This window comes from Hyla sarda, chromosome 8 (assembly GCF_029499605.1).
Source record: "Hyla sarda isolate aHylSar1 chromosome 8, aHylSar1.hap1, whole genome shotgun sequence".
NCBI classification, from domain to species: Eukaryota; Metazoa; Chordata; class Amphibia; order Anura; family Hylidae; genus Hyla; species Hyla sarda.
Window position 1 is genome coordinate 23,813,824 of NC_079196.1, and position 26,654 is coordinate 23,840,477.

General features: G+C 43.9%; 1 protein-coding gene across 7 annotated transcripts in view; it reads left to right on the plus strand.

Annotated features, from left to right (window-relative positions):
* Positions 1-26,654, plus strand: part of THSD7B (thrombospondin type 1 domain containing 7B) — a 567,277-nt gene that overhangs the window by 525,001 nt on the left and 15,622 nt on the right. For all 7 annotated transcript variants that reach the window (XM_056535831.1, XM_056535826.1, XM_056535830.1 and 4 more), the window contains 3 exons: positions 5,039-5,198; positions 5,554-5,727; positions 16,215-16,310. In XM_056535831.1, the coding sequence (XP_056391806.1) occupies positions 5,039-5,198; positions 5,554-5,727; positions 16,215-16,310 (430 nt within the window). The remainder of the gene's footprint in view (positions 1-5,038; positions 5,199-5,553; positions 5,728-16,214; positions 16,311-26,654) is intronic.

Below are 26,654 nucleotides of genomic sequence, written 5' to 3' on the forward strand. Positions count from 1 at the left end.
TACCGCTCGGCTTGTTAACTTAAATGCGGATCGCAGCGGGTCTCTGCAGAATGACCCGGTGCGATCTGCACCTCAGCCCCTGGACTACAACTCCCATCATGGACAGCGTCTGTCCATGATGGGAGTAGTAGTCCTAAAAGGCCCGCAGCCAGGGGATGTGCAAGTGCCATCCCTCAGCAGCTCTGCGGTACTACAACTACTCCCATCATGGGACAGACTCTGTCCCATGATAGGAGTAGTAGTCCAAGGGCAGAGGGACAGATTTCTGTTCACATTATGCGTTTTGCATAATGGGAACAGAGCAGTGTGTTCCCAAACAGGGAGACTCCAGCTGTTGCTTAACTACTGCCCCCCATGATGGGAGTTGTAGTTAACCCCTTCAGGACGGAGCCCATTTTGGCCTTAAGGACCGGAGCGTTTTTTGCACATCTGACCACTGTCACTTTAAACATTAATAACTCTGGAATGCTTTTAGTTATCATTCTGATTCCGAGATGGTTTTTTCGTGACATATTCTACTTTAACATAGTGGTAAATTTTTGTCGATACTTGCATCCTTTCTTTGTGAAAAATCCGTAAATTTGATGAAAAATTTGAAAATTTAGCATTTTTCTAACTTTGAAGCTTTCTGCTTGTAAGGAAAATGGATATTACGAATACATTTTTTTTTGGTTCACATATACAATATGTCTACTTTATGTTTGCATCATAAAATTGACGTGTTTTTACTTTTGGAAGACACCAGAGGGCTTCAACGGTCAGCAGCAATTTTCCGATTTTTCACAAAATTTTCAAACTCAGTATTTTTCAGGGACCAGTTCAGGTTTGAAGTGGATTTGAAGGGTCTTCATATTAGAAATACCCCATAAATGACCCCATTATAAAAACTACACCCCCCAAAGTATTCAAAATGACATTCAGTAAGCGTTTTAACCCTTTAGGTGTTTCACACAAATAGCAGCAAAGTGAAGGAGAAAATTCACAATCTTCATTTTTTACACTCACATGTTCTTGTAGAACCAATTTTTGAATTTTTACAAGGGGTAAAAGGACAAAATTTTTACTTGTATTTGTAGCCCAATTTCTCTCGAGTAAGCACATACCTCATATGTCTATGTAAAGTGTTCGGTGGGCGCAGTAGAGGGCTCAGAAGGGAAGGAGCGACAAGGGGATTTTGGAGAGTACGTTTTTCTGAAATGGTTTTTGGGGGGCATGTTACCTTTAGGAAGCCCTTATGGTGCCAGAACAGCAAAAAAAAAACACATGGCATACCATTTTGGAAACTAGACCCCTCGGGGAATGTAGCATGGGATAAAGTGAACCTTAATACCCCACAGGTGTTTCACGACTTTTGCAAATGTAAAAAAAAAATAAAAATTTTTACCTAAAATGCTTGTTTTCCCAAAATTTTTTTATTTTTAAAAAGGGTAATAGCAGAAAATATCCCTAAAAATGTGAAGCCCAATTTCTCCCGATTCAGAAAACACCCCATATGGGGGTGAAAAGTGCTCTGCTGGCGCACTACAGGTCTCAGAAGCGAAGGAGTCACATTTGGCTTTTTGAACGCAAATTTTGCTCTGGGGGCATGCCGCATTTAGGAAGCCCCTATGGTGCCAGGATAGCAAAAAAAACCCACATGGCATACCATTTTGGAAACTAGACCCCTCGGGGAACGTAACAAGGGGTTAAGTGAACCTTTATACCCCACAGGTGTTTCACGACTTTTGCATATGTAAAAAAATTTTTTTTTTTTTACCTAAAATGCTTGTTTTCCCAAAAATTTTACATTTTTAAAAAGGGTAAAAGCAGAAAATACCCCCCAAAATTTGTAACACAATTTCTCCCGAGTACGGCGATACCCCATATGTGACCCTAAACTGTTGCCTTGAAATACGACAGGGCTCCAAAGTGAGAGCGCCATGCGCATTTGAGGCCTAAATTAGGGATTGCATAGGGGTGGACATAGGGGTATTCTACGCCAGTGATTCCCAAACAGGGTGCCTCCAGCTGTTGCAAAACTCCCAGCATGCCTGGACAGTCAACGGCTGTCCGACAATACTGGGAGTTGTTTTGCAACAGCTGGAGGCTCCGTTCTGGAAACAGTGGCGTACCAGACGTTTTTCATTTTTATTGGGGAGGGGAGGGGGGCTCTGTAGGGGTATGTGTATATGTAGTGTTTTTTACTTTTTATTTTATTTTTTGTTAGTGTAGTGTAGTGTTTTTAGGGTACAGTCGCACGGGCGGGGGTTCACAGTAGTTTCTCGCTGGCAATTTGAGCTGCAGCAGAAAGTTTGCGGCAGCTCAAATTTGCAGCCAGATACTTACTGTAATCCTCCGCCCATGTGAGTGTACCCTGTACGTTCACATTGGGGGGGGGGGGGGGGGGGACATCCAGCTGTTGCATAACTACAACTCCCAGCATACCCGTTGGCTGTCGGTGACTGCTGAGAGTTGCAGTTTTGCAACAACTGTAGGCACACTGGTTATGTATCACTGAGTTTGTGACCTAACTCAGTGTTTCACAACCAGTGTGCCTCCAGCTGTTGCAAAACTACAACTCCCAGCATGTACGGTGCATGGTGTACGTTGACTGCTGAGAGTTGTAGTTTGCAACAGCTGGAGGCACACCGGTCGTGAAACACTGAGTTAGGTAAAAAAAAAACTCTGAGTTTCACAACCAGTGTGCCTTCAGCTGTTGCAAAACTACAACTCTCAGCAGTCACCGACAGCCAACGGGCATGCTGGGAGTTGTAGTTATGCAACCAGCAGATGCACCACTACAACTCCCAGCATGCACTTTAGCTGTTTGTGCAAGCTGGGAGTTGTAGTTAGACAACAGCTGAAGGTACACTTTTCCATAGAAAGAATGTGCCTCCAGCTGTTGCAAAACCATAAGTCCCAGCATGCCCATAAGGGAATGCTGGGAGTTGTGGTGGTCTGCCTCCTGCTGTTGCATAACTACAGCTCCCAGCATGCCCTTTTTGCATGCTGGGAGCTGTTGCTAAGCAACAGCAGGAGGCTGTCACTCACCTCCAACGATCCAGACGCTGCAGGTCAGTCCCGCCGCCGCAGCTGCTCCTGGGGCCCCGATCCCAACAGGGGCGCCGGGGATCGGGGTCCCCAGCACTGGGGGTCGTCTTCCCGCACCCGCTCACGTCCTCCAGAAGAGGGGCGGAGCGGGTGCGGGAGTGACACCCGCAGCAGGCGCCCTGATTGGTCGGCCGGTAATCCGGCCGACGAATCAGGGCGATCGTGAGGTGGCACCAGTGCCACCTCACCCCTGCAGGCTCTGGCTGTTCGGGGCCGTCAGAGACGGCCCCGAACAGCCAGTAATTCCGGGTCACCGGAGACCCGATTGACCCGGAATCGCCGCAGATCGCTGGACTGAATTGTCCAGCGATCTGCGGCGATCGCCGACATGGGGGGACATAATGACCCCCCTGGGTGATATGCCGGGATGCCTGCTGAACGATTTCAGCAGGCATCCGGCTCCGGTCCCCAACCGGCTAGCGGTGGGGGCCGGAATTCCCACGGGCGTATGGATACGCCCTGCGTCCTTAAGGACTCGGGATTCAGGGCGTATCCATACGCCCTATGTCCTGAAGAGGTTAAGCAACAACTGGAGGCTCCATGTTTAGGAACACGCTGCATTATGTGCGCTCTTCCCAGGGGAGAGCGCAAAAAATGTACTAACCCATATTTCTTTTTTTTCTTTTCTTCTCATTTCAGATATGTGAATGCGGAGGACTACGTCAGATTCGGTGGACTGCGACGATGACCAGCATTTTTTTTTTTTTTTCAATAAAATGGTTAACGAGGGCTGTGGGGGAGTGATTTTTTTTTTAATAATTTTTTTTTTTTATTAATGTGTCGTGTTTTTTATAATTGAATTTTCAGGCTTAGTGGTGGAAGCTATCTTATAGATGGAATCCATTACTAAGCCAGGGCTTAGTGTTAGCCCCAAAATCAGCTAGCGCTAACCCCCAATTATTACCCCGGTACCCAAAAATGGCGATCCTGGGCCTAGGCGGTAACAGGGTGGCGTTATTTAGGCTGGAGAGGGCCAGTAACAATGGTCCTTACCCACCCTGGTAACGTCAGACTGTTGCTGCTTGGTTGGTATCTGGCTGATACTGAACATGTGGTTCCCTCATTTTTTCAGTATCAGCACAATACCAACAAAGCAGCAACAGCCTGACGTTACCAGGGTGGGTAAGGACCATTGTTACTGGCCCTCCCCAGCCTAAATAACCAAGCCTGTTACCACCTAGGCCCAGGAGCGCCATTTTTGACGCTCCAGGCCTGTTGGTACGGCTCTTCCCGGCACCCCTGTGGCGGTGGGTACCGGGGGAATAATTGGAGGTTAGCGCTAGCTGTTTTTGGTGCTAACGCTAAGCCCGGCTTAGTAATGGAGTCCGTCTATAAGACAGCTTCCACTACTAAGCCTGAAAATTCAATTATAAAAAACACAACACATTGAAAAAAAATGTTATTTAAAAAAAAACACTCCCCCACAGCCCTCGTTAACCCTTTTATTGACATTTAAAAAAACGTTGTTCATCGTCGCAATCCACCAAATCTGACATAGCCCTCCGCATTCACGTATCTAAATTTTCAAAGAAAAAAATACAACTAAAAGTTTAGTAAATGTTTTGGTTTCCACACACCAGCAAAAACGCAAGTTAAAAGCGCAAGAAAAACTGACAAAACACAGGAAAAAGCTGTGACAGTTTTTCTGGCATTTTTTGCTGATGGACAAAAAACCTCAATGGAATCCGACCTCAAAGCAATAGAACAAAATCCCTATGTCCACTTTTTATGTGAGGTAGAGAAGGAGTGTACGGTAGAGCGAGGGGGGCGTTTCTATATTTGCACAAGATTTATCAAAGGAGTGCACAGCCATAGTTAATTCTGAGCAAGAGTGTACAATAGACAAGAGTGTAAAGGGGTAGAACTGTGTCTACAATAGATACATATTGATACATGTCCCCCACTATGTACATACATTACATTTCTTATGCTCTGTCGATCTTTACAGAACGGTCAATGTGGAGAAGGACATAAGTCCCGGAACTTGACGTGTCTGGCGCACAATGCCTCCAGTACTGCGGTGAAGGTGCGGGTAGATCCAAAATTCTGCGGTCAGCTGCCAAGAGAGGAAAGTGCAATGAGTCTACCCTGCTATGTGCCCTGTCCAGGTAAAGCCATCCCAACCAGGGTGCCTCCAGCATTCTGGGAGTTGTAGTTTTGCCCTTGTTCATTCTTGAAGCATCATTGTGAAATTGTGAAATGTAAAGCTTCTCGACCCTCCCCCAGTACATGTTCATCTCCTACAGCTCTGTGCATTTTTATGTCCCAGAAATGTATGCAACTTTGCATAAAAAGGAGCCGCCGTATGCATTTCCGCAGAGTGGGTCACGTCCCTGGTGTATCATTACTCCAAGTACCATGCTTCTCTGTTCACTGACATTTTTAGATTACATGATATCAGGCTCTGGCGCACGGACGTTACCATAATAATCATACCCGCTCTCTCCTGTGCCCGTGTTTTAGGTGACTGTCATCTCACCGATTGGTCGCAGTGGAGCTCCTGCCAGGTCGCCTGCATCGATGGACGCAGTTTTGAAGCCAGTGGTCGCCAGACCCGATCTAGAACCTTCATTGTACAGTCCCCTGAGAACCAGGAAAACTGCCCAAGGCCAATCATTGAGACTCGACCATGCACAGGTTAATTTACAATAAATAGCAATGTTAAAGCGTACCTGACCTATCACAGAAAAAAAAAAAAAAAAACAATAATGCTTCTATATGTTACTCACCAGATCTAGCTTCTATATTTGACAAAAAAAAATCTCTGTGTTCTGCTGCTCTCTCTTTTCGACATCCACTGCTCAGGAAGGGGTGTTTCCGAGGCAAGCACTGAGCCCGCCCTCACTCTCCATGCTGTCACTTCCTCCCTGAGTCTGCTGTGCATCACTGATGGCTGCTCTGTAACCCCTTCCTCTCTATTTTCATGCTGCAGTCTGATAGGACAGGAGTGAGCACAGAAGAGTGCTAGTCTTGCCCTCACTTCCTGGACTTTGTCCCTGCCTATGCTTCAGCCTGGACAAAGATGATGCTGCAGCCAGACAGGATTATGTTTTTGATGATATGGGGACCCCTAGTGGTCTTTTATTTATTTTATTTTTTATATAAGCTATGATTTCTATAAAAAGGAGATACATTTTTTATGAAGTATATTAGAAAGGTAAATGTTTTGCCAAGATGTACAGCATGTAAATGGTGTTTGATTCTGATAGTGCCCATCTAAATAATTTAAAGGAATTCTCCTATCATAACAGCTTTGGTCCATATTACTGCATGGGAATCCCACCCTTTTAGTCCAAGTTGATTGCTCATTTTTGGGGCATTTTAAACGTAACCAATATCCATGTGTAATCTAGCAGATAAAAAATGCGATAGAGCTTCCCATAGGGCAATAACGTGAAAAAAAGAGCGATTTTCCCCTTGTGAACTTATAATTGCACATAGGACATATCTTATTGTGGTGCAGACTTCCTGGACAAGGAGCTTGACTGTGCTGAGTATTCAAATGGTAAAGTATAGAAAAGAACCAGGATCACTCTGCACAGATCACTTCTCAACTCACACTGAAGTCATAAATAAAATACAGAATATTTATTGTAACACAACCAGTTTCGAGGTATCAGTACCTCATCATCAGATGTACATCTGATTAAGAGGCATTGAAACCTGGAAACATGTTGTGTATTACAATAAATCGTAGTTTTTTTTGTGCCAAAGAATAGCATAAACCCTCTCCTTTAAAAGTCCTAAAGGATAGGGCTTAAATTATAACTTGTCAAAAGTTTTGATCGGTCAGGGTCTCAGTGCTGAGACCCCCACAGACCACTAGATCCAGCCCAGTAAAACAAGCAGCAGTACACTTCACTAATTGCAGGAGACCACGCACTTCTCCTGGATGTATCTAGCCATCTGTGGGGGTCTCAGTACAGAGCTCAACCAATCAAAACTTTTCACAAAAAGGTAGATTCCAGCACCACCCCATTTATTCACACCTGGTCCACTCGCTTTCAGCACGGAACAGCCTCAGCTAAGGCTCATAGTAACTCAAATGAGAAAAGGGATTACAGCGAGGTCTTGTGCATGAAGTTTTCAAAGCATGTTGGTACCTTCGTGAGGTTTTACCGCAGTGCCCGTACGTGCACTTTTCATGTATGCATAAAGTCTGAAGTTCATAAGACCTTGCTGGAATCTTCTTTTCATTTGGAACAAAAGATTTCTGCAAGCTGCAAGCTTTTAAAGGGGTTATCCAGGAATATAAAAATAGAGCTAATTTCTTTCAAAAATGGCTCCTGTCTGTTTCCAGGTTGGGTGTGGTTCTGCAGCTAAGTTTTCATTGAAACATTTTTTTTTTATTCAACTGATGCCAGAAAGTTAAACAGATTTGTAAATTACTTCTATTAAAAATCTTAATCCTTCCTGTACTTATCAGCTGCTGTATGCTTCACAGGAAGTTCTTTTCTTTTTGAATTTCCTCTCTGTTTGACCACAGTGCTCTCTGCTGACAACTCTGTCCATTTTAGGAACTGTGCAGAGTAGGAGCAAATCCGCGTAGCAAACCTCTCCTGCTCCGGACAGTTTATAACATGGACAGAGGTGTCAGCAGAGAGCACTGTGGTCAGACAGAAAAGAAATTCAAAAAGAAAAGAACTTCCTGTGGAGCATACAGCAGCTGATAAGTACAGAAATTCAATAATTCAGGAATTGTATGAAAAAAATGACCAAACCTCGAGGAAAGTAGAGGACTAAATATACTTTTATATCTCTAAGACCGTGCGTCAAATAAACATGCTTTTTATTTTGTTTGATAAAATTACATATACAGTATAGTACAGTATAGTGCACAAATTCCACACAAAGGGCCCTTGCCGGAGGAATAGATTAAGCTGCATATAACTTACAAAGTAATATAAAATCAATATAGTATTAATAAAATATTAATACATTCCCAACCATAGGGAGCAGTGGATTGTGCTGCTTGTTTAGCCTTCTGATAGTCCGGATAATCTTCAGTCTATATAATATAATGGTGCGATGATATTGGTTCAATGTCCATGTATAATATTGAAATGGTATCGTGAAATAGAGTTTTACTTGTTACCCGTTCCTGATGCTGACTCCTGCGCTGTAGTGCTTGTGCCCGGGCAGAGCTGGTCTGTATGCGCTGGCAAACGCTGAGTGCGGCGGGTCCAACGTAGTCTGGACCCGCCGCACTCAGCGTTTGCCAGCACATAGCTACTGAAGAAGGGGTCGAGTGCTAATTGCCCGGGCACCCTGAAACGCGTTTAGCCTGATACCTCAAAAGACGCATCGGAAGCCATAGTGTATATATGGTTCGCCAGCCTCTGAGAGCCCGGAATTTGTGTTTTATCACCTTTTCCAATCACTTGCTATCCATCTACCAACTTACCATTCCTGAGATCCATCTACTTAGAGATCCACTTGCCGTGCTATTGCGATCTCCGGCTGTCACTGCCGCTCCTGCGATCCATCTACCACTGATACTTTCTCCCAACTGACGTCAGACGCCACCACTGTGCGACATCCACAGAGGACTTACCACTGTGCAACATCCACAGAGGACTTACCACTGTGCGGCATCCACAGAGGACTTACCACTGTGCGACATCCACAGAGGACTTACCACTGTGCGACATCCACAGAGGACTTACCACTGTGCGACATCCACAGAGGACTTACCACTGTGCGGCATCCACAGAGGACTTACCACTGTGCGGCATCCACAGAGGACTTACCACTGTGCGACATCCACAGAGGACTTACCACTGTGCGACATCCACAGAGGACTTACCACTGTGCGGCATCCACAGAGGACTTACCACTGTGCGACATCCACAGAGGACTTACCACTGTGCGACATCCACAGAGGACTTACCACTGTGCGACATCCACAGAGGACTTACCACTGTGCGACATCCACAGAGGACTTACCACTGTGCGGCATCCACAGAGGACTTACCACTGTGCAACATCCACAGAGGACTTACCACTGTGCGGCATCCACAGAGGACTTACCACTGTGCGACATCCACAGAGGACTTACCACTCTGCGACATCCACAGAGGACTTACCACTGTGCGACATCCACAGAGGACTTACCACTGTGCGACATCCACAGAGGACTTACCACTGTGCGGCATCCACAGAGGACTTACCACTGTGCGGCATCCACAGAGGACTTACCACTGTGCGACATCCACAGAGGACTTACCACTGTGCGACATCCACAGAGGACTTACCACTGTGCGGCATCCACAGAGGACTTACCACTGTGCGACATCCACATAGGACTTACCACTGTGCGACATCTACAGAGGACTTACCAATGTGCGACATCCACAGAGGACTTACCAATGTGCGACATCCACAGAGGACTTACCACTGTGCGACATCCACAGAGGACTTACCAATGTGCGACATCCACAGAGGACTTACCACTGTGCGACATCCACAGAGGACTTACCACTGTGCGACATCCACAGAGGACTTACCACTGTGCGACATCGACAGAGGACTTACCACTGTGCGGCATCCACAGAGGACTTACCACTGTGCGACATCCACAGAGGACTTACCAATGTGCGACATCCACAGAGGACTTACCAATGTGCGACATCCACAGAGGACTTACCACTGTGCGACATCCACAGAGGACTTACCACTGTGCGACATCCACAGAGGACTTACCAATGTGCGACATCCACAGAGGACTTACCACTGTGCGACATCCACAGAGGACTTACTACTGTGCGACATCCACAGAGGACTTTCCAATGTGCGACATCCACAGAGGACTTACCACTGTGCGACATCCACAGAGGACTTACCACTGTGCGACATCCACAGAGGACTTACCAATGTGCGACATCCACAGAGGACTTACCACTGTGCGACATCCACAGAGGACTTACCACTGTGCGACATCGACAGGGGACTTACCACTGTGCGGCATCCACAGGGGACTTACCACTGTGCGACATCCACAGGGGACTTACCACTGTGCGACATCCACAGAGGACTTACCACTGTGCGACATCCACAGAGGACTTACCACTGTGCGACATCCACAGGGGACTTACCACTGTGCGGCATCCACAGGGGACTTACCACTGTGCGACATCCACAGAGGACTTACCACTGTGCGACATCCACAGGGGACTTACCACTGTGCGGCATCCACAGGGGACTTACCACTGTGCGACATCCACAGGGGACTTACCACTGTGCGACATCCACAGAGGACTTACCACTGTGCGACATCTACAGAGGACTAACCACTGTGCGACATCCACAGAGGACTTACCACTGTGCGACATCTACAGAGGACTTACCACTGTGCGACATCCACAGAGGACTTACCACTGTGCGACATCCACAGAGGACTTACCACTGTGCGACATCCACAGAGGACTTACCACTGTGCGACATCCACAGAGGACTTACCACTGTGCGGCATCCACAGGGGACTTACCACTGTGCGACATCCACAGGGGAGTTATCAATGTGCGACATCCACAGAGGACTTACCACTGTGCGACATCCACAGAGGACTTACCACTGTGCGACATCCACAGAGGACTTACCACTGTGCGGCATCCACAGAGGACTTACCACTGTGCGGCATCCACAGAGGACTTACCACTGTGCGGCATCCACAGAGGACTTACCACTGTGCGACATCCACAGAGGACTTACCACTGTGCGACATCCACAGAGGACTTACCACTGTGCGACATCCACAGAGGACTTACCAATGTGCGCCATCCACAGAGGACTTACCACTGTGCGACATCCACAGAGGACTTACCACTGTGCGACATCCACAGAGGACTTACCACTGTGCGACATCCACAGAGGACTTACCAATGTGCAACATCCACAGAGGACTTACCACTGTGCGACATCCACAGAGGACTTACCAATGTGCGACATCCACAGAGGACTTACCACTGTGCGACATCCACCGGGTCCAGTACAGCCCTGACCCGCCGCACTCAGCATTTGCCAGCGCATACACACCAGCCGGAGCCCTACACGGGCACAAGCACTACAGGGCAGGAGTCAGCTTCAGGAACGGGTAACAAGTAAAACTCTATTTCAAGATACCATTTCAATATTATATATGGACATTGAACCAATATCATCGCACCATTATATTATATAGACTGAAGATTATCCGGACTATCAGAAGGCTAAACAAGCAGCACAATCCACTACTCCCTATGGCTCTTGATGTGCTGGGGAACACCCATTGGGCATTTGAGCCTCATTTGCATAATAAAGAAAAAGAGCTGGAATCCTGATCATTCGCCCTTTCTAGCACAGGCTGATTTACACCCATGTTTTCTTGCTGACAGGTCCTCTGTTAGCTGATAAGCTGATAAGTCTGTGGTCAGAGGAGGTCTCAATGCTGAGACACCCACCAGTCAAGAACTGGGGGTCCCTTGTTCCCCATTGTGAATTAAAGGGGTACTCCGTTTGAAAACTAAATATATATATATATATATATATATATATATATATATATATATATATTTTTTTTTTTTTTTATCAACTTGTGCCAAAAAGTTAAACAGATTTGTGAATTACCGGTACTTCTATTTAAAATCATAATCCTTCCAGTACTTAGCTGCTGTATGCTCCAAAAGAAGTTGTGTAGTTCTTTCCTGTCTGACCAAGGTGCTCTCTGCTGACACCTCTGTCTGTATCAGGAACTGTCCAGAGAAGGAGAGGTTTGTTGCTAAGGGGATTTGCTTGTACTCTGGATAGTTCCTGACAGGGACAGATGTGTCAGCAGAGAGCACTGTGGTCACACTGGAAATAACCACACAACTTCCTCTAGAGCATACAGCAGCTGATAACTACTGGAAGGATTAATATTTTTAAATAGAAGTAATTTACAAATCTGTTTAACTTTCTGGCACCAGTTGATAAAATATATATATATATATATATATATATATATATATATATATATATGTTTCCCACCGGATTACCTCTTTAAACCGTGGTTGTAAATGTATTGGCTATAGAGAGTGAATGGAGTGACAGCATGCATGTGCGACAAAGACTACATTCTTCTATGGGGGGAGGAAGGGACCCTTTTTCTAATGGCTGGTGGAGATCCTTGCAGTCAAAATGTGATTACCTAGGTCAGTGGTCTCCAAAGTGTGGCCCTCCAGATGTTGCAAAACTACAACTCCCAGGTTGTCCGGACAGCCAACGGCTGTCCGGCGCATCCTGGGAGTTGTAGTTTTGCAACATCTGGAGTGCCACGCTTTGGAGACCACTGACCTTGATGATAGGTATTATTCTAGTGATTACTCCAGTGTTTCCCAACCAGGGTGTCTCCAGTTGTTGCAAAACTATAATTCCCAGCATGCCCAGACAGCAAACGGCTGCCGTTGGCTGTCTGGGCATGCAGGGAGTTGTAGTTTTTCAACAGCTGGAGGCACCCTGGTTGGAAAACACTGCATTACTCCTATAAGTGATATATTGGAGAAGCTGCGGCAAAGAGAAGAAGCCAACACAACAATATATCAATAGACAAAGGGGACCGTGTAAAATAAGACCCCATTGATAATAATCCCATTGTGTGCACAATAATAATCACGAAGGGGTTGTGCACGCCGGTTTTCTAAAAGGATTTTTTTTTCTTGTAAACTCACAAGTCCTTGTGGGGGCAAATGGTTGCTATAGCATCTGACTGTAAGGTCACACCATTCAGGTCTTGACATATCATGTGCAAACATTTAACTATTTAACGGGGTTATGCAGGAAAAAAACTTTTTTTTATATATCTCAACTGGCTCCAGAAAGTTAAGCAGATTTGTAAATTACTTCTATTAAAAAATCTTAATCCTTTCAGTACTTATGAGCTGCTGAAGTTGAGTTGTTCTCAAGTGCTCTTTGATGACACCTGTCTCAGGAACTGTCCAGAGTTGAAGCAAATCCCCGTAGCAAACCTCTTCTACTCTGTGCAGTTCCCGAGACAAGCAGAGATGTCAGCAGAGAGCACTGTTGCCAGACCGAAAAGAACAACTCAACTTCAGCAGCTGATAATTATTGGAAGGATTAAGATTTTTAAATAGAAGTAATTTACAAATCTGTTTAACTTTCTGGAGCCAGTTGATTAAAAAAAAAAAAGGTTTTTCCTGGAATACCCCTTTAGGCTAAGTTTCCACTTGTTTTTTTATTATTTTTTTTTGCAAAACGCAAGGAAAAACGCCAATTCTGCCGCATGGCATTTTTTGGGTCAAAAAACGCTGCAGCCAGATGTTAGCTGTAAGTCAATAAGAAATCGCTAATTTTGAATTCCACTTTGCGTTTTTTCACTTTGGCGTTTTTTTTTTTTATCCTTTTGGCGTTTTTTCACTTTTTCTGCGTTTTTTACCGCTCTTTGGCGTTTTGAAAAAAACGCTGTAGTTCCCTCAAACTGTAGTTTTTTTGTCAAAATCGGTGCGTTTTGCTCCAATAGAAGTCTATGGGAGTGAGAAAACGCCAAGAAAAACGCTATGTGGATTTTAACTTTGGCGTTTTTGCAGGCGGTTTTTAATCTTTTTTGGACTTTAGCGATCCAAAAAAGTGATGTAGATACCTGTTTTTAATAAAATTTCGTAGGGTACCATTAAAAAAATGTTTTCAAAAATATACAGTAGTGAAGGAAAAAATTGTATCTAACGAAATGTATATTATTGGAAAAAAAAAATATTACTTTTTAAAAAAGGGTTAAATTTATGTGTGCGGGGAAATAAAAATGTAGCCGACAATTATAAAAATGTATTGTGTGTGTGTTTTTCACACACTGTTCCATGATGGGAGTAGTACTACCTGTACTAATAGACGGTTCGCCCATTGCGATTCTCCTGTATAATATATAGATGCGGCCGGCCGCTCTTCTATGGTCCCCTGCACTCACGTATATATACACTTATTCATATTTCCCGTAGAGCTGTGATTGGACAGATGGTTCCAGCCAATCACAGCTCTCATGTGTATAACGTGTATATATACGGCCGTGCAGGGGACCATAGAAGAGCGGCCACTGCATCTATACATTATACAGGAGCATCACAGCGGGTGTCAAGAGTGATACCCGCTGTGATCTTTCCATAACTGCAGGTAATACTACTCCCAACATGGAGCACACTCTGCCTCATGCTGGGAGCTGTAGTACCTGCATTAATAGACAGATCGAAGCGGGTGTCCGAAGTTACACTTGCTGCGATCGGTCTATTAATACAGGTACTACAGCTCCCAGCATGGAGCAGAGTGTGCTTCATGTTGGAGTAGTAGTGCCTGCTTAAGGACACATCACAGTGGATGTCACTACTGACACCCTCTGTGATCGTCCTGTGTATAGCAGAGATGCAGAGTGGCTGTATACATCACTCGCATCCCTGCTCTGCACTATACTCCGGGCCGGCCACTCATTCATTCATCTTTTCCTCAGAGCTGTGATTGGCTGCAACCATCCAGCCAATCACAGCTCTGGGTGGGAAATATGAATTTCTGTTGACATCAGTGGCCGGAGTATAGTGCAGAGAGGCGAGCGATGTATAGACCCGCTCGCTTCTCTGCTATATTATGGACGATATATGTCTATAGTACAGGTACTTTCACTCCCAGCATGGAACAGTCTGTTCCATGCTGGGAGTAGTAGTACTACATAAAAAATTTTAAAAATGTATTTAAAAAAAAAGTGAATCACACACTTAATATTAAAAAATAATAAAAATTGGGTTATAAAATATATACATTGCGTTTAATAAAAAAATTCCAGCACTGCTGCATCCTTTTTTTTTTTTTTTTTTTTTGGGTACCCAAGAAATTTTGGGTACCAAAAAAAAAAACGCCAAGGTGCAATTTCCACACAAATGAACAAAACGCCAGAAAAAACGCATGATGACGTCACTTGCACTGGTGATTTTTCAGGCGTTTTTTTAATCCCTAAAAACGCAGTGCAAAAAACCAAGTGGAGACTTAGACTTAAAGTGACTTTTCATTACAAACTGAGATCTCATTATTGTCTTGGGTTATAATAGGTTCTCTATGACCCCCCCCCCCCCCCCCCATAAAAAAAAATCTGGGATGCCAAGGTGCTGTAATCTAGGCCCAGAGGTCCCCCCCCCCCCAGTCCATAAGGTCCACCCAACATTCCATGTTCTGTCCATTACTCCATTGAAATAGGAGAACTGGACTGTGTTGGTGGCCTTGAGGACTGGCTTTCTTCTTCCAGACCAGTGTTTCCCAACCAATATACAGCAGCTGATAAGTACTGGAAGGTTTAAGATTTTTAAATAGAAGTAATTTACAAATCTGTTTAACTTTCTGGAACCAGCTGATTAAAACAAATTTTTTTTTCCAGTGGAGTACCCCTTTAAGGACTGGGTTGAGGACTTGTGATCTAGGGGGTTCTTCTGGCTTTTTTTTTTTTTTTTTTTTGAAGTAGTGTTTTTTTAACCAGGGTGCCTTCAGCTGTTGCAAAACTACAACTCCCAGCATGCACGGACAGCCTTTTTGCAACAGCTGGAGGCACCCTGGTAGGCAAACACTGTTCTGGTGAATGAAAAATGAGGCCAAGAGTGGCCGAGAAAACCCCACCTAAGCCTATATAAAGTCAGACACTGCTCCCGCTGGATCCTAATGTGTACTACAAGGAGCACATATATGTAGCTTATATTCCATTGCCCACCCCCCCATGTCTTATTAGAAGCACTTAAAGTTGTCAAAGTATTTATTGCCACAATTCCTACGGAGGCAGACTTGGCAGCGAAAGCAGCAGCTGAGAGGCAGAACTTGGCAGCGCGCGGCCCGTAATAATGGCTGGCATACATTTCAGGGACTCTCTCGGCCTCACTTAGTGTTTATTAAAAATCCAGGAACCTGGCTGCGCATTAGAAGCTTTTTGCACCTATTTGGCTCCCGCGCGGTATTTACTCAGCGTTCAACTCCACCGGAATTATATTTTATATCCCCCCCCCCCCCAGATCAAGTCTGTCGGTTCCATATAATTCGAGCAATTAGTCACCGACAGCTGAGGGTTTGGAAGAAGAGGAAAGACAATAATCCACAGGTGATTCTGATGCTGCTTGTGTGTTTACTCGCAGGGGGAAAGTGTTTCCGATACTGGTGGAAGATGAGCCCCTGGATGGACAATAAGAGGACGGTGTGGTGCCAGCGCTCGGATGGGACAAACGTCACAGGTACCGGCGGCTGAGTCATTCCCATATATATCGTCTAGACCAGTCTTTGCCAATCAGTGTGCCTCCAGCTGTTGCAAAACTACAACTCCCAGCATGCCCGGACAGCCTTCGGCTGTCCGGGCATGCTGGGAGTTGTAGTTTTGCAACAGCTGGAGGCACACTGGTTGGAAAAGACTGGTCTAGACTGCAGAGTTATTACATTCTTGGCTTCTAATCGTTTCTTAATGTCAAGTCTCTGAGGATGGAGATATAGCGCTCCGCGCTCTGGAGACGTTCCGTTTCCAGGCTGACACTCATTAGTTACTGTGATGAAATTGTCGCTTTTTCAGAGCTTGCCGTCAAATATTTCTATCTGGCACCACGCACTTCTTTTAGATGCCCTGCTATAGTGCCAGGATGAGTGCCACTTAACATTTCTGCCAGCAAACACTGTGTGCATTTCAGTAGCTGGAATCACAGTGCCCCTTAAAGGGGTACTCCAGAGAAACAAAAAGATGTTTTCAAACCAACTGGTGCCTTAAAGTTAAACACATTTGTAAGTTACTTTTATGTAAAAATCTTAATCCTTCCAGTACTTATCAGCTGCTGTATGCTCCAGAGGAAGTTGTGAAGTAAGCGCTGCGGAATCTGTAGGCGCTATAGAAATAAATTATTATTATTATTAAGTTCTTTCCAGTCTGACCACAGTGCTCTCTGCTGACTAGTGTTGCTTGCGAATATTCGCAATTCGAATATTATTCGCGAATATCGCATATTCGCGAATTCGCGAATTTCGCGAATATAGCGCTATATATTCGTAATTACGAATATTCGTTTTTTTTTTTATTTATTCATTTTTTTCACAGTACACATCACAGTGATCATCCCTCTCTGCTTCCAGCTTGTGTGGTGTAAAGAAGGCTGTAATACTACTGTGTGAGACTGGCGCGCAAAATTCGCATATGCGAATATTAGCATATGCTAATTTTCGCATATGCGAATTGTCGCGTTTGCTAATTTTGGATATGCAATTTTTAACATGTGAATTTTCGCATATGTGAATTTTCGCATACGTAAATTTTCGCATACGTAAATTTTCGTATATTCGGATGTTCGCATATGCGAAAATAAAACGAGAATATAACGAATATGCGAATATTCGCGAACATATGACGAATATTCGTCCATATATTCGTGAATATTCGCGAATTCGAATATGGCCTATACCGCTCAACACTACTGCTGACACCTCTGTCCATGTCAGGAACTGGCCAGAGCAGAGAAAATCCCCATGATAAGCCTCTCCTGCTCTGGACACTTCCTGATATGGACAGAGGTGGCAGCAGAGAACACTGTGGTCAGAACTACACAACCTCATCTGGAGCATACAGCAGCTGATAAGTACTGGAAGCGTTAAGATTTTTATATAGAAGTAATTTACAAATCTGTATAACTTTCTGGCACTAGTTGACTTAAAAAACATTTTTTTTCCACCGGAGTACCCCTTTAAAGGCATAGATTGGACCCTAATACAAAATACATGTTCCCTCAGTTGCAATATGTGTATGCCCCCGTAGCAATGCCCTTGTAAAAGATCTTGACAGCCACAGTACCTCCATAACGGTGCAAGCCAAAATACCCCAGAAAAAGCATTAGCCATGGTGCTACCATATCAGTACAGATTGACAAAAGTGGCCCAGAACCCCAGAACCGTGCCAGTTAACTAAGGTTTGCCCCCAAATAGAGCCAGGCAGTCATAGGACTCCATAACAGTGCCAGGTAACCATCATTCACACCAAACAGAGACATGTGGTCATAGGGCCCCATAACAGTGCCAGGTAACCATCATTCACACCAAACAGAGACATATGGTCATAGGGCCCCATAACCGTGCCAGGTAACCATCATTCACCCCAAACAGAGACATATGGTCATAGGGCCCCATAACATTGCCAGGTAACCATCATTCACCCCAAACAGAGACATATGGTCATAGGGCCCCATAACAGTGCCAGGTATCCATCATTCCCCCCAAACATAGACATGTGGTCATAGGGCCCCATAACAGTGCCAGGTATCCATCATTCACCCCAAACAGAGACATGTGGTCATAGGGCCCCATAACAGTGCCAGGTATCCCAAACAGATCCAGACAGTTACAGAACATCATAACAGGGCCAACAACTCCCTAAAAAGAGGCCGGCATCACAGTGCCAATCAGCTATAGTGTTCTTAAAGGGGTACTGCGGTGGAAAACATTTTTTTTTTTTTTTTTTTAAATCAACTGGTGCCAGAAACAGATTTTTAAATTATTTCTATCAAAAAATCTTTACCCTTCCAGTACTTTTAAGCAGCTGTATGCCCCACAGGAAATTCTTTTCTTTTTGAATTTCTTTTTTGTCTAGTCCACAGTGCTCTCTGCTGACACCTGATGCTTGTATTAGGAACTGTCCAGAGCAACATAGGTTTGCTATGGGGATTTTCTCCTGCTCTGGACAATTCCTGATAACGGGCATCAGGTGTCAGCAGAGAGCACTGTGGTCAAGACAAAAAAGAAATTCAAAAAGAAAATAATTTCCTCTGTAGCATACAGCTGCTTAAAAGTACTGGAAGGGTAAAGATTTTTTAATAGAAGTAAATTACAAATCTGTTTACTTTTCTTGCACCAGTACATTAAAAATAAAAAAATAAAAAATAAAAAGTTTTCCACCTGCGTTCCCCTTTAACGCAAAATTGGATCTCCTAGAGAAAGATGATTATCTGAAAGGGTTAATCAGATCCTTATTTGTAACTTCCTCTTCCTGTGCTACATGTTGGCAGATAAGTCTTCTCAGGACAGGCAAGTAAGGGGCACTAGCCAAGGGACTTTGGAGATCAAGGGTGTATGTACCATAGTGGCAGACCATGTCGCTGCTCTGGGGCCCATTGAGAGAAGGGGCCCCATCCTGGTTGGTCTAATTCCTATTGGTAGGAAACTGCACAGAACCCCTCTCTCCAGGAAACTGCATTGTCAGCAAATTAAAGGGGTACTCCCATGGAAAACTTTTTTTTTTTTTTTTTTTTTAATCAACTGGTGCCAGAAAATTAAACAGATTTGTAAATCACTTCTTTTAAAAAATCTTAATCCTTCCAGTACTTTTTAGGGGCTGTATACTAAAGAGAAATCCAAAAATGAAATGCATTTCCTCTGATGTCATGACCACAGTGCTCTCTGCTGACCTCTGCTGACCATTTTAGGAACTGTTCAGAATAGGAGAAAATCCCCATAGCAAACATATGCTGCTCTGGACAGTTCCTAAAATGGACAGCAGAGGTCAGCAGAGAGCGCATGACATCAGAGGAAATGCATTTCTTTTTTGGATTTCTCTTTAGTATACAGCCCCTAAAAAGTACTGGAAGGATTAAGATTTTTTAATAGAAGTGATTTACAAATCTGTTTAACTTTCTGGCACCAGGAGAACCCCTTTGTAGGTGGGTATAGACCAATGGGTCATGGAAATTAAGGGGAAATAAACACCCAACCCTTCTGTCCTGTGGGGGTAAAATCAGACGCCATAATAGGAGGCCTATTTTGCTATTTGCTATGGGACCCCCTTACTTCTATGTACACCACTGTTGGGGATGTTGCTACTTTACAAAACTCTGCAAGTATTTCATCATGGAATTCATAAGGCTTCGTGCACACCTAGGATGGGCCGCTCAATAGCAAAAATAAAAATGATGCCCCTTTCAGAAGCGGCTTGACACCTACCACCCTAACCACCCAGGGTAGGAGGTCCTAGTGACCCTGTCCCATGTTCTCCTTTGTTTTCTATCATTGCATCACCTATGGAGACCACCTATGAAAATGGAGAGGAGACCAACCTAGATTGGACCCCCTCTCTATATTAAAGGGGTACTCCACTGGCCAAAACCCTGTTTTCATAAGCGCTGCGGAATCTGTAGGCGCTATATAAATAAATAAATAAATAAAATAAATAAATACATTTTCACGCTGCGGGGATTGGCCAAGCCCCTCGTGACGTCATGGTCACGCCTCCTCGATGCAAGTCAACGGGAGGGGGCGTGACGCAGTCACGCCCCCTCCCATTGACTTGCATCGAGGGGGCGTGGCCATGACATCACAAGGGGCATGGCTGACCCCTACAGCGCTAAGACAGCTTTGGAACACTTCCAAACGCTGGCCAGTGGAGTACCCCTTTAATTGTACACCCCTGATGTTAAAAACCATTTGGGTACCCATATCACATGAATCCTGAATATGTTGTCGATAGACCATTCTGGGCCCATAATGCACCCTGTGTGCCCTTGATCTGCCATGTGGCCTAGTCCGGTATATGTCGTATTATAGAAGTATTCATTAAAATTATGCCATTTTTTGGGGGGTATAAATATGTGTCTATGCATCAAAAAATAGAATCTGTTCACCAAACATTAACCCCGCTGACGCTCCCGTTAAAAACTTGGCTAATAGAGTTGATGAAGAGAATTAGCATTTTATGAATATTCCAGTCATTATTTACAAGGTGCCAGGTGCGGTTATCAACAAACTCTTAGTCATGTGGGAAAAACATAAAAGCGGCTGCAAAAAAATAACACAAATACATATAAACTAAAGAGAATTCACATTATGTATCCAATAGTTAAAGAACGTCTCTACCCCAGAGATGTGTCATTAGATGAGTAATAAAAATCAACAATAATAAATTGTGTTATTTGTATAACAAAACAAAAAAATAAGAGCCAAAGGGGTACTCCGTGGAAAATTATTATTATTTTTTTTTAACATCAACCGGTGCCAGAAAGTTATACAGATTAGTAAATTACTTCTATTTAAAAATATTGACCCTTCAAGTACTTATCAGCTGCTGAATGCTCCAGAGGAAGTTGTGTCGTTCTTTCCAGTCTGACCACAGTGCTCTCTGCTGACACCTCTGTCCGTGTCAGGAACTGTCCAGTGCAGAAGCAAATCCCTATAGCAAACCTCTCCTGCTCTGGACAGTTCCTGAGACGGACAGAGGTGTCAGCAGAGAGCACTGTGGTCAGACTGGAAAGAATTACACAACTTCCTCTGTAGTATACAGCAGCTGATAAGTACTTAGGTTACTATTTTTTAGGTTAATATTTTTAAATAGAAGTCATTTACAAATCTGTATAACGTACTGGCACCAGTTTATTTGATTTTTTACCGCTTTAAAATATTTCCAAAAATTCTGCAGTTCTTACAACTATTGTCTAATCTTATAGAGAAGCAGTCCCCCATTTATTTGGACAATTCCTACTTGTCAGAAGGGTTCCTGAACAAAAATCTGATCAGAAAGTATCCCCTAGCTGGGGCTCCCCAACAATCTCCTGTAATCTGTAGGAAAATTTGGAAAATAATTGTGTTTTTATGCAGCGCCACCACAGGTGAAATGAAGTATTGCACAGTGTCCATTTAAATCCTAATGATGGCTGTGTAATACAGGATAGGCCCTCCAGAGCGAGAGATGCTTTTTGTGGCAAGAAGCTGCCTGTAGGAGGCGCTCTTACCTACATATTTATAGAGCCCCTATTGTGTTGTTTTCTAAATAGTGTGTCTCCAGCTGTTGCAAAACTACAACTCCCAGCTGGCGTAGACAGCCATTACTATATATATTATAGTGTCCATTTTAGGACATCGTCAGCTGTACCTCCGTTCTCCGTCAGGCAAAACAGCGTCTCTCCTCCTCCCTCGGACCAATTGCCATCAGTCGTCATCCGCAACTCCGTCCTCCTTCAGGCAAAACAGCTTCCCGTCTCCTCCCTCACACCAATTGCTGTCATCCTTCAGCCACAACTCCCTCATCCGAAAGTCCCTCATCCAAAACGCTGTCATGCCTCAGACGATTCTCCCTCAGACGTAACTTCCTGCTGCATAGCAGAGCCGACACTGCACAGCATGTATAGCAGAGCTGACGCTGCACAGCACTGTATAGCAGAGCCGACATTGAATAGCATGTACAGCAGAACCCGTATAGCAGAGAGCCAACACTGACTCTGCTCTGCTACACTGCAGGAAGGTTTTTCGTCTGACGGATGACAGAGTTTTGGATGAGAGACTTTAGGATGACGGAGTTTTGGATGAGAGACTTTAGGATGACATAGGAGGGAGGAGGGAGTTGCGGCTGATGCCTGACGGGGTTTGGTCCGAGGGAGGAGGCGGGACGCTGTTTTGCCTGACGGAGGACGGAGGTACGGCTGACCACTGATGATGTACTAAAATGGACACCGTACATATAATGACATGTATATATAAATATATGAATTACAGATTTTGATCTCATAATCCTGTAGCTTTACCTTTGAGGTTGCTTTCCAGACATATTTTTTCCATCCTTGCTGCCAAGATCTGCAGATTTCCTAATCTGTGTCATTTATGATAAATAAGCCTTAATGACGGCCCAGGAGGAACCACTGGATTATTTCCATCTAATCTGATAACCTGACAGGGAGGATTAACCTGCCCTCCCTGTATAGGAATCCTGTATGTCCAAGTGTTCCTAACCCCATGGACTGGTAATACTTTATTTCTTGATAAACCTAAATTTATATAGCATCTCACTGCCTCTTTAAATACACAATACACGTGCAGGAATACGCAATAATCAATAGTACAACAAATGGGGAAACATTTCCCACAATGCAATGCAGCAGAGTATAGTGTGTTACGTAAGCTATGTCTCCCAAATTGCAGAAATGCTAGCACAGGCTTCCAGTATCCGTATACACTGCTATATACTACTATATACACCGCAGGAGAAATGCTAGCACAGGCTTCCAGTATCCATATACACTGCTATATACTACTATATACACCGCAGGAGAAATGCTAGCACAGGCTTCCAGTATCCGTATACACTGCTATATATTACTATATACACCGCAGGAGAAATGTTAGCACAGGCTTCCAGTATCTGTAAACACTGCTATATACTACTATATACACCGCAGGAGAAATGCTAGCACAGGCTTCCACTATCCATATACACTGCTATATACTACTATATACACCGCAGGAGAAATGCTAGCACAGGCTTCCAGTATCCGTATACACTGCTATATACTACTATATACACCGCAGGAGAAATGCTAGCACAGGCTTCCAGTATCTGTATACACTGCTATATACTACTATATACACCGCAGGAGAAATGCTAGCACAGGCTTCCAGTATCCGTATACACTGCTATATACTACTATATACACCGCAGGAGAAATGCTAGCACAGGCTTCCAGTATCCGTATACACTGCTATATACTACTATATACACCGCAGGAGAAATGCTAGCACAGGCTTCCAGTATCCGTATACACTGCTATATACTACTATATACTCCGCAGGAGAAATGCTAGCACAGGCTTCCAGTATCTGTATACACTGCTATATACTACTATATACACCGCAGGAGAAATGCTAGCACAGGCTTCCAGTATCCGTATACACTGCTATATACTACTATATACACCGCAGGAGAAATGCTAGCACAGGCTTCCAGTATCTGTATACACTGCTATATACTACTATATACACCGCAGGAGAAATGCTAGCACAGGCTTCCAGTATCCGTATACACTGCTATATACTACTATATACACTGCAGGAGAAATGCTAGCACAGGCTTCCAGTATCTGTATACACTGCTATATACTACTATATACACCGCAGGAGAAATGCTAGCACAGGCTTCCAGTATCCGTATACACTGCTATATACTACTATATACACCGCAGGAGAAATGCTAGCACAGGCTTCCAGTATCCGTATACACTGCTATATACTACTATATACTCCGCAGGAGAAATGCTAGCACAGGCTTCCAGTATCCGTATACACTGCTATATACTACGATATACACCGCAGGAGAAATGCTAGCACAGGCTTCCAGTATCTGTATACACTGCTATATACTACTATATACACCGCAGGAGAAATGCTAGCACAGGCTTCCAGTATCCGTATACACTGCTATATACTACTATATACACCGCAGGAGAAATGCTAGCACAGGTTTCCAGTATCCGTATACACTGCTATATACTACTATATACACCGCAGGAGAAATGCTAGCACAGGCTTCCAGTATCCGTATACACTGCTATATACTACTATATACACCACAGGAGAAATGCTAGCACAGGCTTCCAGTATCCGTAGTTTCAGGTTCTGCACATCTCGTATCTTCACAGCATAGACAATTGCCTTCAGATGACCCCAAAGATAAAAGTCTAAGGGGGTCAGATCGGGAGACCTTGGGGGCCATTCAACTGACCCACGACGACCAATCCACTTTCCAGGAAACTGTTCATCTAGGAATGCTCAGACCTGCCACGTTCCCTGAGTTTTTCCAGCAAGATGGTGACCACCACATTATGGGTGTCAGGTCCGAGTATTCCTAGATGAACAGTTTCCTGGAAAGTGGCCAGAAACTTGTAAATAACTCATGAAAGAATAAAGTTACATTAAAACCAAGCACATCATTGTTTTTCTTGTGAAATTCCCAATAAGTTTGATGTGTCACATGACCTTCTTCCTATTGAAAAAACAAAAGTTGGATTCAAAATAGCCGACTTCAAAATGGCTGCCATGGTCACCACCCATCTTGAAAAGTTTCCCCCCTCACATATACTAATGTGCCACAAATAGGAAGTTACTATCACCAACCATTTCCATTTTATTAAGGTGTATCCATAGAAATGGCCCACCCTATACATTACAAAAACTGCATATCTTTCAATGCAGCAGAGCATAGTACATTACGTAAGTTATGTCTCCCAAATTGCAACACTGCAGAGCATAGTGCATTACAGAATTGATGTCCCCCAAATATCAATGCAGCAGAGCATAGCGCATTACAAAAACTACATATCTAACAATGCAGCAGAGCATAGTACATTACAAAAACTACATATCTAACAATGCAGCAGAGCATAGTACATTACAAAACAACATATCGTATAATGCAGCAGAGCATAGTACATTACAAAACCTGCATCTTTTACAATGCAGTAGAGCATAGTGCGTTACGTAAGTTATGTCTCCCAAATTGCATAGTGCATTACAGAATTGATGTCTCCCAAATATCAATGCAGCAGAGCATAGCGCATTACAAAAACTACATATCTAACAATGTTGCATAGCATAGTGCATTACTTATGTTATTCCTCCCAAATTACAGTGCAGCAGGGCATAGTGCATTACAGGAACTACATCTCTCACAATGCAATGCAGCAGAGCAAAGAACATTAGAGAAGTTTTGCCTCCCAAATTGCAATGCAGCAGAGCAGAGTGCATTACAAATGCATTACAAAAAAATACCTCTCCCAAATTGCAACGCAGCAGAGCATAGCTCATTACAGGAGCTACATCTCTCACAATGCAATGCAGCATAGTGCAGTATGTAAGTCATGTCTCCCAAATTGCAATGCAGCAGAGCATAGTGCATTATAGGAGCTGCATGTCTCACCGTGCAGTGCAGCAGAACATATTGCATCACAATATTGATGTCTCAAAAATTGCAATGCAGCAGAGCATAGTGCATTACAGAATTGATGTCCCCCAAATATCAATGCAGCAGAGCATAGCGCATTACAAAAACTACATATCTAACAATGCAGCAGAGCATAGTGCATTACAAAACAACATATAGTATAATGCAGCAGAGCATAGTACATTACAAAACCTGCATCTTTTACAATGCAGCAGAGCATAGTGCGTTACGTAAGTTATGTCTCCCAAATTGCAACACAGCAGAGCATAGTGCATTAGAGAATTGATGTCTCCCAAATATCAATGCAGCAGAGCATAGTGCGTTACGTAAGTTATGTCTCCCAAATTGCAACACAGCAGAGCATAGTGCATTACAGAATTGATGTCTCCCAAATATCAATGCAGCAGAGCATAGCGCATTACAAAAACTACATATCTAACAATGTTGCAGAGCATAGTGCATTACTTATGTTATTCCTCCCAAATTACAGTGCAGCAGGGCATAGTGCATTACAGGAACTACATCTCTCACAATGCAATGCAGCAGAGCAAAGAACATTAGAGAAGTTATGCCTCCCAAATTGCAATGCAGCAGAGCAGAGTGCATTACAAAAAAATACCTCTCCCAAATTGCAACGCAGCAGAGCATAGCTCATTACAGGAGCTACATCTCTCACAATGCAATGCAGCATAGTGCAGTATGTAAGTCATGTCTCCCAAATTGCAATGCAGCAGAGCATAGTGCATTATAGGAGCTGCATGTCTCACCGTGCAGTGCAGCAGAACATATTGCATCACAATATTGATGTCTCCCAAATTGCAATGCAGCAGAGCATAGCGCCTTTCAGTGCATCTTC